Genomic DNA, 16249 nt, shown 5'->3' on the forward strand with positions numbered 1-16249 from the left:
CAATACACAGAAATGAAACATCTTACTCACTCACAAAGACTCACCTCTTCTTTTAGTCCTTTTCTGCTAAAACCCTTGAAAACAACATGGTGATCTTGTTTTATGCTGTATAACAGGAAGTGAAGTAATCTGAGGGAGAAAAAAAGCTGAAGTAAAACCCACATATACATTCACAGACCTTCTAAACCCATAGATTCACACCGAATGAGACACCTATATGGCATATGAACCTAACCTGATTCTGCTCATGTATAGGCTATAATTTATAAAGCATATATTATAATTTCATCATGTACAGGTATGTGTGATTATGTGTTTTCCTATTGGACCGTTTCCTGTCCTATCATGGGATGGCTCTGCTGTCATTCTTTATGAAAAGGCTTTAGTTCTCCTTTGGATGCAAGCTTGAGCCACACAGACAGAGTAGTCAGTAAGATTCCTTATCTTAATCACATGAGAAGTAGCTCTCTCTACTACTCTATTTACTTCTGTCACAGGAAGAGTTTTATTTTAGTTAATGATTTATTGCTCTTGAATGTTGTGTTTAAACTCTCTCTTGCTCATGCTGTTTCACTCATTTATATCAATACATAATTTAAACATCATTAGGCTACAACAAATTTCTGCATTACATTGCAACATCTTTTGTGTAGGTATTTGTTTTGTTGCCTGGCAGCAATCTTAAATATAGCCTAGTAGAATTTAGACATACAGAATGTGACTCAGCTGTATTAAATTAATACTTAGGATCTACAAAAGACACTAAAACGTTAAAAATGTAAAAACACAGGGAATAACGTTAATTTACGAAATACTGGCCCATGGCTAACATGCGTTTCTATTTCCCACTGAATGTTCCTTAAAGTGCTAATGCTAATCCGAGTAAACCAAAATAATGCTAAAAGAGTGCATTAGCAAGTTGTGTGAGACAATTATTGATATTTTGCATGGTTTAAACCACTTTAACAGCCTATAGAAACAGGAATGCTGGTTGCTACTGTACTTGTGTTACAAATAAACACATGCTCACTTAATGACCAAAACAATGACCTTAATGACCAAAATAATGACCAAAACACTTGGTCATTATTCATTCTTGTGTAACTCCTCTTAGGTAGTGAAGTCTCAGAGCAAGGACAGCTCAAACCAGCTGGCTGGAATCAGCTTTTTTGGTAAAGAGACACAAGAGAACACCTCTCTGGAGTCCAGACTAAGTGAAGATGATGGTGAAGAAGAGAAAGAAGGCAGTGATGAAGAGCAGGCCTCTGGGAAACGGAAATGGACTGAACCAGTGAAGACAGCACGAAAGAAAAAGAAAGGAGCTAAGAAAAAATCCGAAGGCAAGTCATCTTTCAATATTTTCTGATCGCTAGCAATTCAGTGGCTATAGATTTCAAATAGTTCTTTCTCCTTACTGTTGTGAAACAGATGCAGAGACTGAGAAGAGCGAGGGAGATGGGATCCAATGGATGTCATCCCAAGAAAAGGTGAACGACCCCAAGGAGGAGTCTAAAGACAAGCCCTCCTTAAAAAGACTGATGCAGCTTCATCAGGAGAAGGTACAAAGAGGAGTTATTGCTTTTCACACCACTTTTCATTTTGATTGGTCACACTTGAATATTCTTGTGTAATTTCACATAATAAGATCTGGGGATGATATCAATTCTGGCCAATGATAATAATTATTTTCATGTCATGGCTGATATTAAAATTCTGTACATTTTGTGTATATGAACAATAAAATTAAAACTAAAATAAAATAAAAAACACTTGTTTTAAACGCTTTTGTTGAATTTAGTGCATGAATGTACAGCATGAAAAATAGATGTTCATATTGAGTTTTGCCCTTAGATTGCACTTAACAGGGTTATTGAAATAGTATTGTTTTTAAATATTAACCTAAATTGAGTTAGGTGAATATGAGAGAATTTTAAAAATAAAAATAGAGGAAATAAATGTAATACATCAGCCAGTAACTGATATGGTATTTGGGTGATTTGTGTTATGGCACGGTGTTAAAATTTACATTTATGTATCTACATGGATCTAATTAAACTTGGGGAAAACAAATGGATGGTTTTTGTTACAATATTGATTGTGTGTTTTAGGTGAGTCAAATACGGCACCAAAACCAGATTAACGTGCACGGGACAGATATTCCAGATTCTATTTCCACTTTTAAAGAGCTGCAGAAGGAGAATGATCTGGACTCACGAATCATTCAAAACATCAAGGCAGCGGGTTTCCAAACCCCCACACCCATACAGATGCAGGCCGTTCCTCTCATGATGCATGTATGACATGTTTCTGTTGCATCAGATATAAATGTGTGTGTTTTCCTGATGCTCATTTAAGTGTTTTGATCCCATCATGGATGTGCTTGTTTTAGAAAAGGGAGATCCTGGCATCCGGTAAGACTATGGCCTTCTGTCTGCCCCTGCTGGCCCACCTTCGCCAGCCCCTCAACAAAGGTTTCAGAGCCCTCATCATCTCCCCCACCAGAGAGCTTGGGTAAACCTTCAGCCCACCTCGTGCTGATTATTACTGTAGACTACAACAAATAATCTATATATTGCTGACAGTTTAAACACATTGACTGGCATACAGAATGCAGTAAAGACTAGCATCTTCGTTTTTTCTCTAGATTCACAGAGAGTCGCTCAAGCTGTCAGAAAGAGTGGGCTTGAGAGTTCACATGATCAATAAGGAGTTGAAAAAATATGGGCCCAAGACAGCAAAGAAAGTTGGTATGTATATTTATTATATATGTTTAAAATATTTTTTGAAATAATTATTATTTGTATTCAGCAAGGATGAACTGATTAAAAAATGATAGTAAAGATATTAATAATGTTATAAAAATATTGTCAATACATTTTCTTCTGAACATTACATTCATCTAAGAATCCTGAAAACAATGCATAATGATTTCCATGAAAATATTAGCAGCAGAACTGTTTTCGACATTGATAATAAGAAATGTTTCTCGAGCATCAAATCAGCATAATAAAATGATTTCTAAAGGATCATGTGACACTGAAGACTGGAGTAATTGATTCAACTTTGTTGTCATAGGAATAAATAGCATTTTACAGTAGAAAAGTTATTTTAGATTTTAAAAAGATTACTGTTTTTACCGTATTTTTTTAATGCAGTGGATGTAAAGGTGAACTGAAAATAACAATGAGTTAGGATGTGGCTTTGAGATCCTTGAGTGTAATGTCATTCTCATGACAAAATATAATAATAATAAATAAAAAAATTAATTTTTAGCACTGAAATTGTCATAACTTGCATCATTTTCTTTCAGGGATTTCTGCCACCAGTGTTGGTGTTTGTTCAGTTTGTTCGTGCCCGAGAGCTGTTCCATGAGTTGGTGTACGAGGGAATAAACGTGGATGTGATCCATGCGGCTCGCACACAACAGCAGGTTAATAAAAGTACCAGATTATCTTTAAAACAACACCATTAATCATTCGTTAAAGGATTGGAGGACGTAAATTTGCTGAAACCGGGAAAAAATCTAATTGGCTCTAAACATTCAAAATTATTCAACCCCCATATGTAAAATTTTGTAGAGAATCTTGTATTCTTTACAACCTCCAGTGAACGTTATCTCAGCGTTATCTTACAAGCTTCTGAGACCTTTCTATTGCAATCTTGGCCCATTCCTTCAGTTTCCTGGTCATTGATAATCTTTGATTTCATGTTGTGTTCTTCAAATTCCAAAAATATTTTAAAGGCATTTAAATCTGGAAACCAAACAGGCCACTCAAGAACATTCTACGACCAATCCCAAGCTTCAGTGTATTTGAATGTCTGTTTTGGGATGATTGTCCTGTTGGAAAATCCAATAATCATGAGCTTTAGTCTATTCACCAAAAACATCACAATTTTTGTCAAAATAGACTGATACTTCAAAGAATCCAAATCTATGATACAGTCAAGATGTCCACTTCCAGCAGCAAAGCATCCCCATAAAAAGACTGGTCCACCTCCATGTTTGACCATGGAGATGGTGTAGTTCTGCTCATAAACTTTGCCTTTTTTGTACCAGACATACCTTTATGGGTCCAAAAAGTTCCAGTTTGGTTACATCACTCCATAAAACGTTGATCTTCATATTTCAGACAAAACTTAAAACTAATTCTTCTCTAGAGCTTTCGTGAGAGCTCTTTTGATTTATATTTGCTGCTCAACTTTAGCAAATGTGTGGGCTAAAATATGTATAACAGCTCAAACATGGTATTTTTTGTTTAAGAGGGCTTAATTATGTTTTAACACAACTTTGTACAGTACCATACAAATAAGTGACTTAAAAACAGCAATGCTGGATAATTAAAACATAGCTGTATTACAAAAAAATCCTGTAACTCAAAAATATTGCATTATACAGGTGCATTTAAGAAAATTTGAATATTGTGAAAAAGTTATTTTTTTTGGAACATTTCAAAAAGTGAAACTTTCATATATTCTTGACACATTACATGTAAAGTGAAACATTTCAAAAGTTTTTTTGTTTTAATTTTGATGATTAGCTCTTACAGCTAATAAAAAGTCAAAAATCCAGTAACTCAAAATATTTGAATATTTCGTAAGATCAATCAAAAAAAGGATATGCAAAACAGAAATGTTCAAGTTCTTTTAAAGTATGTTAATTTAAGCTCTCAATACTTGGTCGGGGCTCCTTTAGCACAAACTCCAGCATCAGTGAGGAATGGTATGGAAGAGCTCAGCCTGTGGCTCTGCTGATGCACTATTGAGCCTTCAGCTCGTCTGTATTTTTGAATTGACTGTTTCTCATCTTTCTCTTGAAAATATCCCATAGATATTATAATCCTCCTCCACCTTTCACTGACTTCTTTACGCACTAGGGCTTCAGTCTTTCCCCAGTTTGTTGCCAAACTAAATTTTTCCCACCAGACCCAAATAAATTAAACTTGCTCCTTAGCAAAGGTGAGCCTAGCCTTTTGATTATTTTTGCTAATGAGAGGTTTGGTCACTGCAGAGTGCGCTTTCAGTCCAGCTTCTCTTAAACGTGCCGAGACAGATCCTTACCCTGTTTAGTGCTGAAACGATTCCACATAATTCTCTCTTCTCATGCATTTGTCTTGACGACCAGCCTTGTGGACAACCAGTCTTTTTGGGGGACTTGAATTAGCTTGCAGTGGGTGAAAGGGTCATCCCTTTTGCCTTCATCTGGACAACCTCCTGTCGCAGGCTTTCAGTAACCTTAGTGCGGCCCGCAGTCTCAGTGATAATTAGAGGAATGCTGTCACTTAAATAGGGTTTGTCATATAAATTAGCTCCAGACGCCAGATAAACACTTTTAACTTGGAGGTATCTGTAAGTGCTCTCTCAGGGTTCCCACGGGTCATGGAATTTCTGGAATATCATGGAATTTTAAAAGGTCTATTCAAGACATTGAAAGTCAGGGAATTATTGTCCAAGTCATGGAATATCAGGGATTTTTGTTCGTCAACTCCATTCAGTACTTTGCGCGCTGTGACCTGTGTAAACAGCGTGTATAGACAGCAGCGTCTCGGACACGCGCGAGCCCTGAATTGAGTTTCTCACAGCATCTTTCTCGCAAATATATGGCCAAATATATACAAAAGTATAAAAATGCCCGTCTTGGCAAGTAACTTTGTAGCTTTAACAATGATTAATCTATTTAATTAGTCTGTAAAAGGCCATTAACAGAGGCCAGAGATGCTGAAGACGGACGCAAAGAGGAGAAAATACCATATCAGGCAGAACAAGATTCAAAATGTGCGAAATATAGGAATCCTAAACATTGAATTTTATTTGAATGTGTTTCTGAGGGGAACTGGTTGTTTTCAGAAAAGTTTACACAGCGTTTTCTTTTCATCTTGCCTCTGTATAATGCATTTAAATGAGTGTTAATACGCGCAGCACTGCTGTGTTTATAGTGGTAACCAAGGAAACGCTTTATCACTGTTCCATAAGCGCCACCTGCTGTCAAAGAGTCAAATTGTGTCTCATTCAGCCCGTCTGCTGTTTCTGTTTCACGTAGCATAATTTCACAAAGCTAAAGTCACACCATTCTGTTTCTTCAGATTTTGAAATTATGCAGTCTAAAATTAATTAAAAACATTGCATTTTTATTTTTTTTGGATTGATTCATGATTAAAATGCAGTGGTTGCCTTGCCACTAATTTCAAATGGCAATGTTGCAACACAGAGTGAAGAATATGCAAATGTTATTTTATAAGTAATTATTCCATTTCTGTACCTGAACACCTACAAACATAAAAACTTAAGCAAAATTTCATTTCTATCTTTGTGCTATATATTTAATTTAGCTATTACTTGCAATTTGTTCATTTGTTCTTATTTATCTTTAATGATGTTTGAACTTTATATTAGATACTGAACTTATATATATACTTTTTTTTTTTTTTGCTGTGGTATTAACATTGAAATCGAGATTTGTAAAAAAAATTTGGTATCTAAAATATTGGTGTCATAAGTTTATTTATTAGAATACAAAAATCAAAGTTGATAACAGCAACTATTTTATTTTATTTATTTATTTTTTGTGGCAAGGCTAGTGAAAATATTAACAGGGCAAGTAATAATTTTAACCACTGAAAAAATCCTTAGCATTGAGCCCTGGGCTATTTTTTCAGCGCCATCTTATTCCCTTCCCGCTCGTCAACTGGCTATCACGATGTCAAATGCAGTCACCAGGCCACCAGGCTGTACCGGTTTTTGGGAGCTTTGTACGGTGACCGAGAGATCTCAACGCATTGCAAATAGAAAAAACACCTGCAAATTAAGAAAACAACTTCCTCAATTTTACAACGCACACGCTGCAAATGCTCACAACACAACCAAAAAAAAAAAGAAAGAAACGCACTGCAAATAGAAAAAAAACGCCTGCAAATTAAGAAAACAACTTTCGGCAATTTGACAACACAACCAAAAAAAGAAATGCACTGCATATAAAATGTATTTGGTTGTATTGTGAGCATTTGCAGTGTTTCTTTATTTGTTTGTGTTGTGAGCATTTGCACCACCAGGGGCCCGTTTCAGAAAGGAGGTTAAGTGAAAACTCTGAGTATGTTAACCCTGAAATGAGGGAAACTCTGGGTTTTCGGTTTCAGAATGGGAGGTATGTTAAACCTGAGAAAGCAGAGTAAGTCAAGCCCGTTTCTGAAAGAGAGGTAACTTATACTCAGAGTCAGTTACCATGGCAACTTACTCTGTGAACCTAACCTGGTCGGGAGCAGGTTTTCTTTGGTAAACCCAGAGTTTCTTTCGGTCTCCTCCCCCTTTTTAAAGTGTAAGCGATGTTTTAATACCTCATTCATTCATTCACGCCGCTAAATTGCTTTTCTTACTGAGTATGTTTGTCTTATTTCAAGTACAAACATTTAAAATTTAAGTTAAGATGCATTTTCTATACATGAAAACTTTTTTTTTAGATATTTAGTCTTGTTAAAATATCAAATTGTTCTACAGAGTGTAAGAAAAATAATCTTAATGCAAACGGAAACAGGAATAGGCTAATTTTAATTTCTTACCCCATTGCCAGATAATTTGGAAAATAAAATAATATTTAAAAAAAAAATTCCTTCATGGAAACAAGACTAAATACCTTATAGCCTATTATTTATGTTATTATATGTTTTTTTACACCGTATTCATGTGCATATTTATTTGAGCGGTACCATTTTAAATGGTAGTTTTCTTTTAAACATCAGAGAGGCAGAGCACATTATAAGATATGCAGATTTTAAGTAAAGTGTGCATCGCTCTCACGCTCTTTCTGGGAATTTTTTCCTGGGCACAAATCCGTCAAAGAGGAGTATCACAGGACTGTAGGTCAATGGTGTAGCAATGGGTTTAAATGAGGCTAATCTGATAAATGATGTTCACTTGATAACATCTTTCTGTGACCTGTGGAAGTAACCTGAAATAATCAGAATTTCCTTCAGGATTTCCAGTGTGGTTGGATGCATTGATGACAAGCATGATTACTGTATGAAATGGAAGGATGCCAGATGGAGGGGTATACGAGCCATAACCACCACTACAGCTGTTAAATAAGCAAATTATTACAATTTTTTGGTCATTTTTATTTCCTAATACAAAAGCAAAAGTTATTATTTTTCCTTTTGGATTTTAGAAATCTTCCAATACTTGACCATCTCCTCTTCATCTGTCAGTGGTGCTGGTCCAGGTTCTCCCTCTGCCTTCTTGTCAGTAGTTAATTTTATTACTCTAATTAAGAAATGTAACAGGTTGGATTAGAGAATATTTAATTATGTGAAAAGAGTGTTAGACTATGTGGAAAAAGCTGCAGCGCATTGAAATAGACACTGAATGATATTTAATGTCAAATAAAGTCTGTAAAGTCATTTAGCCCACACCCATGAACCTTTCATGTTTAAAGCTTTACCTTGATTCAATTGTGTTTTATACTTCATTTTTAGCTGCTGCCACGTTCTTGTTTCTTTTTCTGTCTTTTTTTTTTTTTTGTGGCCATGAGATACCATTAAAATGAATATTAGTTCAATAATTTACAGTTTTCACCTCAGATATTATAACAGTTATTAAGTTATAGACAGTTATTAAGAATTAATGTTACGCATTGACGGAGGTACGCACGCTGACATATTTTTGGCGGGAGCTGTTGCCATGGTGAATCGTAATTTCGGCGCTCCGCTGATCATGACTTTTCATAGTCGTGGTGCATGCGCTTAACTCAGAGTCAGTCAACTCAGAGTTGATTGAACTAACTCATTTCAGCTGTTCTGTAACCGAAAACTCAGAGTTTCCCATCTCAGGGTAAGTCAACTCAGAGTTCAAGTTTTAACTCAGAGTTGGTTGAACCTCCTTATTGAAACAGGCCCCTGCTGTCAAACTGATGAAGATGTTTTCTTGATTTGCTGGTGCTTTTTCTATTTGCATGTGTTTTCTGAAGTTGCAGCGCGTTGAGCTCTCTCGGCCACCGTAGCTTTGGCTACAAAATGACCTCTTCAAAGACTGAGTTTTAAAAAAAAAAAAAGTGTAAAAAATATCAAAGAGCATTTAATGGTAAAAAAGCAACAATAACAAAAAAAGGCTCAGCACAACAGCGGCCTGTTTTTCCATTTATTATAGGTCATGGAAATTCAGCTTTTTAGTCAGTGAAAGTCAGGGAAAAGTCAGGGAATTTGACATTTGACTTGAACCCTGTCTCTTATTTTGATCAGTTCTTTTTTAAATATCTCGTTTAAGTTTTTAATACTGTGCTTCAGAATGCAATTAATTTATGAAATATGCTTAAAAACAACCCTTCTACTCCTGTGACCTTAAATTTTAGGAAATCGTAGGTTGTTCTTTAATTTTGATCTCCAATGTAATATTAGTATAATATATAATATTTTCTTTAACTGGTCTTTCTTTGTCTCTCTCATTAGAGGGACAATGTTGTGAGCAGTTTCCGTTCGGGGAAGATCTGGGTGCTTATCTGCACTGCTCTCATGGCCCGTGGTATTGACTTCAAGGGCATCAACCTGGTTATCAACTACGACTTCCCTACCACTTCTGTGGAATACATCCACCGCATCGGTTAGTCTGTTGTAGCTTATTATTTGAGTAGACAATTCATGTTATCTACCCTTATTATACTAAGCTTGCTGCTTTGTTTTCTCTATAGGGCGAACTGGAAGAGCAGGGCACAAAGGAAAGGCAATAACTTTCTTCACAGAAGATGACAAACCTCTCCTTCTCAGGTAATAACAGCACTCTACAATTTTAATAGTATTGCCTGAAATTTAATGCCTATCAAATGTCCAAATGTAAGATCTCTAATTTTTTTTTCTATCCATATTATTGTCTCTAATAAAGTGAATGTTGATCAGACTGTGTGAAGATCTTATGACAATCAACAGTTGGAACAGAGCTTGATAGTGCTGTTCCATTTTACATTCCATAAAACATTAGCATCATAAACTGAAAGAGGGTCTGTTTAATGATTTGTTTTGATCAAATGCGATTTAATGCAGGTCAGACTTGTGATGTCTCGTCACTGTATTGTGTGCATGGTATGCTGAGATTCAAGCATCAAGTAGTTTTTTTGTGTTTTCACCTCAGTGCCATGTGAGATGATCACAAAACAGCCAATCAGAATATACTGGATGTTGTGGAGTGTTGGGCAAACAAGTTTTCATTATGTTCCCGGGGCTGTTTGGACCTGGTGAAGCATAAGCTTATAAAACAGCCATAACATAATATTTCTCAACTAAAACCACATTGTATGTGATCAGTAACTTGTTAATAAGTGATTGCACAAACATATGTGTCATTACAGTGTTATTACCATGTTAATACATTTGCCCTGTTTTTGTTAATAAAATTAATTGATATATATGTCACGCCGCACAGGAAGCAAGGAGCGAGGAGACACGGAGATATCCAATAGACAGGTTTATTCAAATCAAAACACAGAACGAGGAGCTCGGGAATTGACGAACAATACAGGACATGGGAGACACAGGGCTTAAGAACACAGGGAAATCAACGAGGAAGAACAGAAACAGGTGCGGGGCAATTAAACGCAGGGCTGGGAACAAATTAACTCATGAGGACAGGGAACGAGGACAGGAACAGGAAGGCCAAATATGGACACGAGAGGAGGGGGAAACAAGACACAGGACTGACAATATATAGTTGAAGTCAAAACTTTACATACACCTTTTCAGAATCTGCAAAATGTTAATTATTTTACCAAAATAAGAGGGATCATAGAAAATGCATGTTATTGTTTATTTAGTACTGACCTGAATAAGATATTTCACATAAAAGATGTTTAGTCCACAAGAGAAAATAATAGTTGAATTTATAAAAATGACCCCGTTCAAAAGTTTACATACACTTGATTCTTAATACTGTGTTGTTACCTGAACGCCGCCACGTGATCCAAAGCTGTGTTTTTTTTTGTTTAGTGATAGTTGTTCATGAGTCCCTTGTTTGTCCTGAACACTTAAACTGCCTGCTGTTCTTCAGAAAAATCCTCCAGGTGGAGTGTCAGCAACTGCACGCGATCACAGATTGCGAAATTTGAAGTTGAACTTCAATAAAGACACAAAGTTTGAGAAAAGAAACATTCAAGCAAATCTCTTTTCTGAGTGGCTGCCTTTTATCTTTTTCTCTCTCTACGCACACACACACATATGTATATACAAAATGTATATTTTGCCCTGAAGTCTTCTTAAAGTTACAGAAGTATTTTGACACACGGATGAAATGTTTAAAAAATATAATATCTACCCAGAGTCTGAATTCAAGGAAATGATACAAAGCACAATTTCAGTTTCAGTCTCTGCTTCACGAGTGTTGTTTGACTGTTGAAAATGGATTTAGCTATTTGAATGAAATAATTATTATGCAATAAACCTATAGTTAATCATGCATTAGTTATAAGGGGATCAAAAGCACATTAAATGTTATTTCCTGCGAAGTTATCAGAGAAGTAACTGCTGACATGTTATTCGCATGCTCTGTGGGTTGTGCTGTTTGGTTTTTCATCACTATTGCATCCTGTTTTTGCATTCTTGTAAACGGTTTCCCTTAGCTAGGAAACCACCAGCATCCCTCATTTGATGAGTCAGTCAATCAGGATTATTTTTTTATTAACTATGTTCACATTTGTCATGTTGATTATGAGACCAAAGCTCACGGAAGAACCTTCAGAAGAGCCTTGAAGAGCAACTAAAGGATGGAAACCTCTATTCTCTATAAGTTCAGGACATGAAGACAGCAGCAAAATGTGGAGGTGACTGGAAGTGACAGATAAGTTTGTTTTAATGAAACAAATTGCTTGATCTGCTTTCATGGCTATTTATCTATTTATTTATAAAGCCTGTAATAGGCATGTAATAAATGTGCTATTACAATCTTAGACTATATTAGTTGTTAAAATTCAAGCTTTTGTGACACCTACTGATTCTGTCTAGAAATAATTATTATATAATATACATTAATTATACAGTTACACAATATGTGTTTAATTTATAAAGTGGCATAATTATTTATTCCTATTACAATTTTATTTTGATAGCCATATATTTTTTATTGGTAATAATATTTTTGCTAGTCTTTGGAGGACCTTCGTTAGATGGCGCACCCTCTTGTTGTCATTTACAAAAATCCCGGTTCTCATGGTGTGTGTAAATATTTATTTATGAAATAATATTGCATGATATGTTCATATTTACAAGTTTTTTACTCTATCGTAACTATCAAATAAGATATTGACAATATATTCAGTAACTATTGAATGATTTAAAGCATGTAACAATGACAGCAGTGTTAGGTTTAGGCAAATGATCGGGCTGTTAGCCTATTGCAGCCTTTTTATTTTTGTAAATCACTGCATGTTGCATCTGTAGTTAGACTATAGAGTCTATAAATTGCTAAAATCTTAAATTTACTGCTACTGTTATTCATTATTATTTAGTTTTTTAGTAGCAATTGTTGTTGGCTTCTTGTTTTGGGCACTTGTTCATCCGTCAAGATGCTTAATCACTTAAACTGAGGCCTATAATGAGGCCTTTTGAACATTACAGTTTTGAATATCACTTTGTAGCACATACAGTTGTAAACATGCTTTATACAGCTTGTGGTGTAGTGTTTAAAGTTCTTGTCTGGAAACCGAAGGTTGGAAACCAACAAGGCCAAGCCATAAGCTATCGTCATTGCATATAATAGGCAGGGGCAGAGTCATAATAAGAGTCATTCAGGGCAGAGTCATAATAAGATATGCAGTTTAAACATATATGACTTCTTTTGAGGAGTTCGAATCCTCATTACGATGGTCATACTTCCTTACACTGTGGATTGCCGTTCTGCTAACTACTGTTTTATTTGCATTTTTCAGGGTACAATATTCTGCCATCATCATCAAGCCATAGTGGGTCAAATGAAGGTATATGTGTTTGTTTGTTTGTAAATTCTTAAGAGTAATTCAGGACATTAACAATTGCAATGGTATATTTAGACCCCTGTCCAGTGTGTGGAAAACCCTAAAGGATCGGGTGGAGTGATTATATACGACCGGGAGACATTCGCCATGAACAAACAACACCTGGTAGGTTTACATGGTTTACTACTTCCACTCCAAAACTGAATGACTAGCGACTTAGTTTATTAAAAGACTGTTTTTGTCTTCTACATGTGGCAGTTCTTCTCTCTAGAGGTGAAAACTCCATCAGACCAGTTCTGTTGTAACGGCAAATGAAGACAAGAAAGAGAAATGCCTCCCAAGACCTAAACGTCTTACCCTTTATACCTTAAATAAAGGGTTTTTCCTGTCATCTGTGTCTTCTGTGTCTTTGAAGAGGTCTAGAGCGACTTAGAATATGTCAATATGAATATGCTGCTTCCTGAATAAAGGAGCAAGAACTCTGTAAAAAGGAAACATCCAACACAAAACTATTGTAAAAATAGGAAAGAAAGTGAGCAAGATAGTGGTAAGAGATGGATTTTAAAAAGATGATGTTGAAAAGAAAGGTGCATCGCATTTTGTCGATTTAAATCTGTATTTCGTGAATGCTTTGAAGACGCTGTGCCAGTGAGTGTAGCAACAGTGTCAGTGTCATGTACGGTGTTATCATGGGCACTTCAAAATACGTGAATAATTCTAGATACATTATTATCTGAATTGTTTGATTTTTTGAAATATATTAGCTTATTTATACATTTATATATATTCATATTAGCAACCAGTTAAATTTCATAGCACTGTATGTTTGTTGTGTCAAATTCAGACTGATTTTCGCATTGATCTAAACAAAATCAGCAGACGGGCTGAAAAATAAGTTCATTCTCTGATGGGAGGTGGCGCTTATGGAACAGCAGAAATACAGTGTTTACCATCATTACCCCTCTACACAAAGCAGCGCTGCAAGCTCAACTTTCTGTGTCTATCTGCTTGTCACAGAGAAGAAAGGAAGTCAAACTGTATTTACTTGTTTTCATTTAGGCCTACATGCATGTAAAGCCTATATTTTTCCATTTTAATCTGGACTGAAACATGGCAGTCTAGAAAATAAATAATAATAATAGGATTTCTATATGAGTCTGTGTGTATTCAGGTTTAAGTCCCCACCAGGATATATAAACCTGTACACACACACACACACACACACACACACACACACACAAACACACATACCCGGGGAGCAGTTGGAGGTTTGTGCATTGCTCAAGAGTTTCCCCTCAGTCATGGTATTAAAGCCAAATGCATGAAAAGGCATCCTGCTAAAATATTAAGTCATTTAATTTCCCATACATGCCATTCCCATAATAGCTTTGCTTGTTTGTTTTGCGAGGGAGACCAAAAAATTGGTTCATTTTGACCAAAAAAAACTAAACATTTGATGACTTAATGAAACTACATCAGAACTGATACTGTCAAATTTCCTGATTCTTATAATTCCTAAAGTGAATGGTTGGCTTGTTGAATCTTGTATAAAGTTCATACCAATGAATTTCTGCACATTTGGGAGGAGTCCTGTGCACTTCCAGATCATTGAGATATATCTGAAATCTGTCAGTCTTTTCCAGGCAGTGACCCAGGAATCATCTTCACAAATCATTTTTCTGCTTTACTTTCTTTGTATTTTTCTACCATATTCCATATTCATTTCTGTATTGGATTTCTGCATCTTTTTTGACAATGGCATCATTTCAACATATTGCTGAGCATCATGAATGAAGGTTCGGGTCGAGAAAGTGCTTTGTACATGAAGCCAAAGTCTACAAAGACATGAAAGGTATCACACAGACTTAAACTGGTTCGTCTGGACAAGCTGGACATTTATTGACAGCAGTGTAGATACAAATGAAGAAAATCTCCAATTTGTACACGGCCACATGTTCAAAGACAAACTTGAACGCTTTAGGTTCTTTATCGCCATCTATAGTCTAGTTGAAACTTAATATTACATGATAAGTGCATAATAAAGTAACATGCAGGAGATTTTATCTAAACTGTGCTTTATCACTGCATATCTGTGGGGATGAATCTGATGGCTTGATGTGGAAGTGACATAGGGGTCACCAAACACACAAATACATGCCAAAATTTTTTATTATTTGTTTATTTATTTTTCATTTAGAATGATTACAAACATCTATAGGTTAGTAAAAGTTGAATAGATATGAATTTCCAAGGACAAGAGTCAGATACATTCACTTTTGAGATCCAAATACACCATTAACTGATCAACGACAGTTTTAGTTGCTCTTCGACATCTCCAGCACTGCAGCCATGGTATGTGAAAAACATTACTGTCATCATCTAATTCAGGGGTAGGCAACGTGCCGATGTCCTGCAGAGTTTAGCTCCAACCCTGAAAACAACCTCACCTGCCTGTAGCCCTAGTAACTCTGAAGACCTTGATTCAGGTGTGTTTGATTAGGGTTGCAGCTAAACTCTACAGGACAGTGGCACTCTAGGGCCGACGTTGCCAACCCCTGATCTAATTTGTCGGTTGTAATGTTTATTGCTAAGATAATTATCTTAACTCTATAACTTTTTATTGTAAGTTAAGTCTATAACTCATTACAACAATAAGCATATGTACAGTGAGTGTTCACAATCCATACACACTCGTACATCATACAACAGTCATTCTTTCCCACTTAGAAGATCTGCAAGGCACATTATAAAAACTTAAATCTGTAAGAGACTGCTAAAAATATAGCAATGAGAAAATGTTTATAGATTATAATTTGTATTAATTGTATAAAAAGTGCAAACATAAACATTTAGTTCATGTTATACTAAGTGCAAGTTATGATGTGTTATAAAATAAATGTACTTGTTTATGTTTCTTTAAAGAAAGTGGGATATGATGATATCAACTGATTGTGCCTGTTACTCTAGAAAGCCACTAGATGGCACTGTGTTAAGTGTTACACACGTGGTCAGAATTGTTTTTACTCTTGGTAAATATGAACAAAGAAGGCTCTGAAAATAAACCTGCATTATTAATCCTTTTGATCTTTTAATAAAAAAAACATTTCATTTCATTGAACTAAAGCAATTCACAATGGGGAAAAATCTCATTATGAAATAAATGTTTTTCTCAAATACACGTTGGACACAATTATTGGTACCCCTAGAAATTCTTATGAGTAAAATATCTCTGAAGTATATTTCCATTCATATTTACAATTTTGAGCACTCCAAAATGTTCTTATATTGAAATCCTCTGACATTTTTCTTTAC

General features: G+C 35.5%; 1 protein-coding gene and 1 long non-coding RNA gene across 2 annotated transcripts; both read left to right on the forward strand.

Annotated features, from left to right (window-relative positions):
* Positions 1-984: 984 nt before the first annotated feature.
* Positions 985-10117, forward strand: LOC306855566 (putative ATP-dependent RNA helicase DDX52; the record flags this gene model as incomplete). Its single annotated transcript, XM_079394331.1, has 10 exons — positions 985-999; positions 1115-1340; positions 1429-1559; positions 2109-2294; positions 2390-2511; positions 2653-2743; positions 3311-3430; positions 9432-9582; positions 9671-9746; positions 10108-10117. The coding sequence occupies 10 exons, from the start codon at positions 985-987 to the stop codon at positions 10115-10117; spliced, it is 1128 nt and encodes a 375-aa protein (XP_079250457.1).
* Positions 10118-11069: 952 nt separating this feature from the next.
* Positions 11070-13328, forward strand: LOC306856448. The gene is made up of 3 exons (XR_013783016.1): positions 11070-12940; positions 13013-13102; positions 13196-13328. It is a non-coding gene; the product is annotated as an uncharacterized lncRNA (long non-coding RNA).
* The last annotated feature ends 2921 nt before the right edge of the window (positions 13329-16249 follow it).

The sequence above is a fragment of the Barbus barbus genome (genome assembly GCF_936440315.1).
Source record: "Barbus barbus genome assembly, chromosome: 36".
NCBI classification, from domain to species: Eukaryota; Metazoa; Chordata; class Actinopteri; order Cypriniformes; family Cyprinidae; genus Barbus; species Barbus barbus.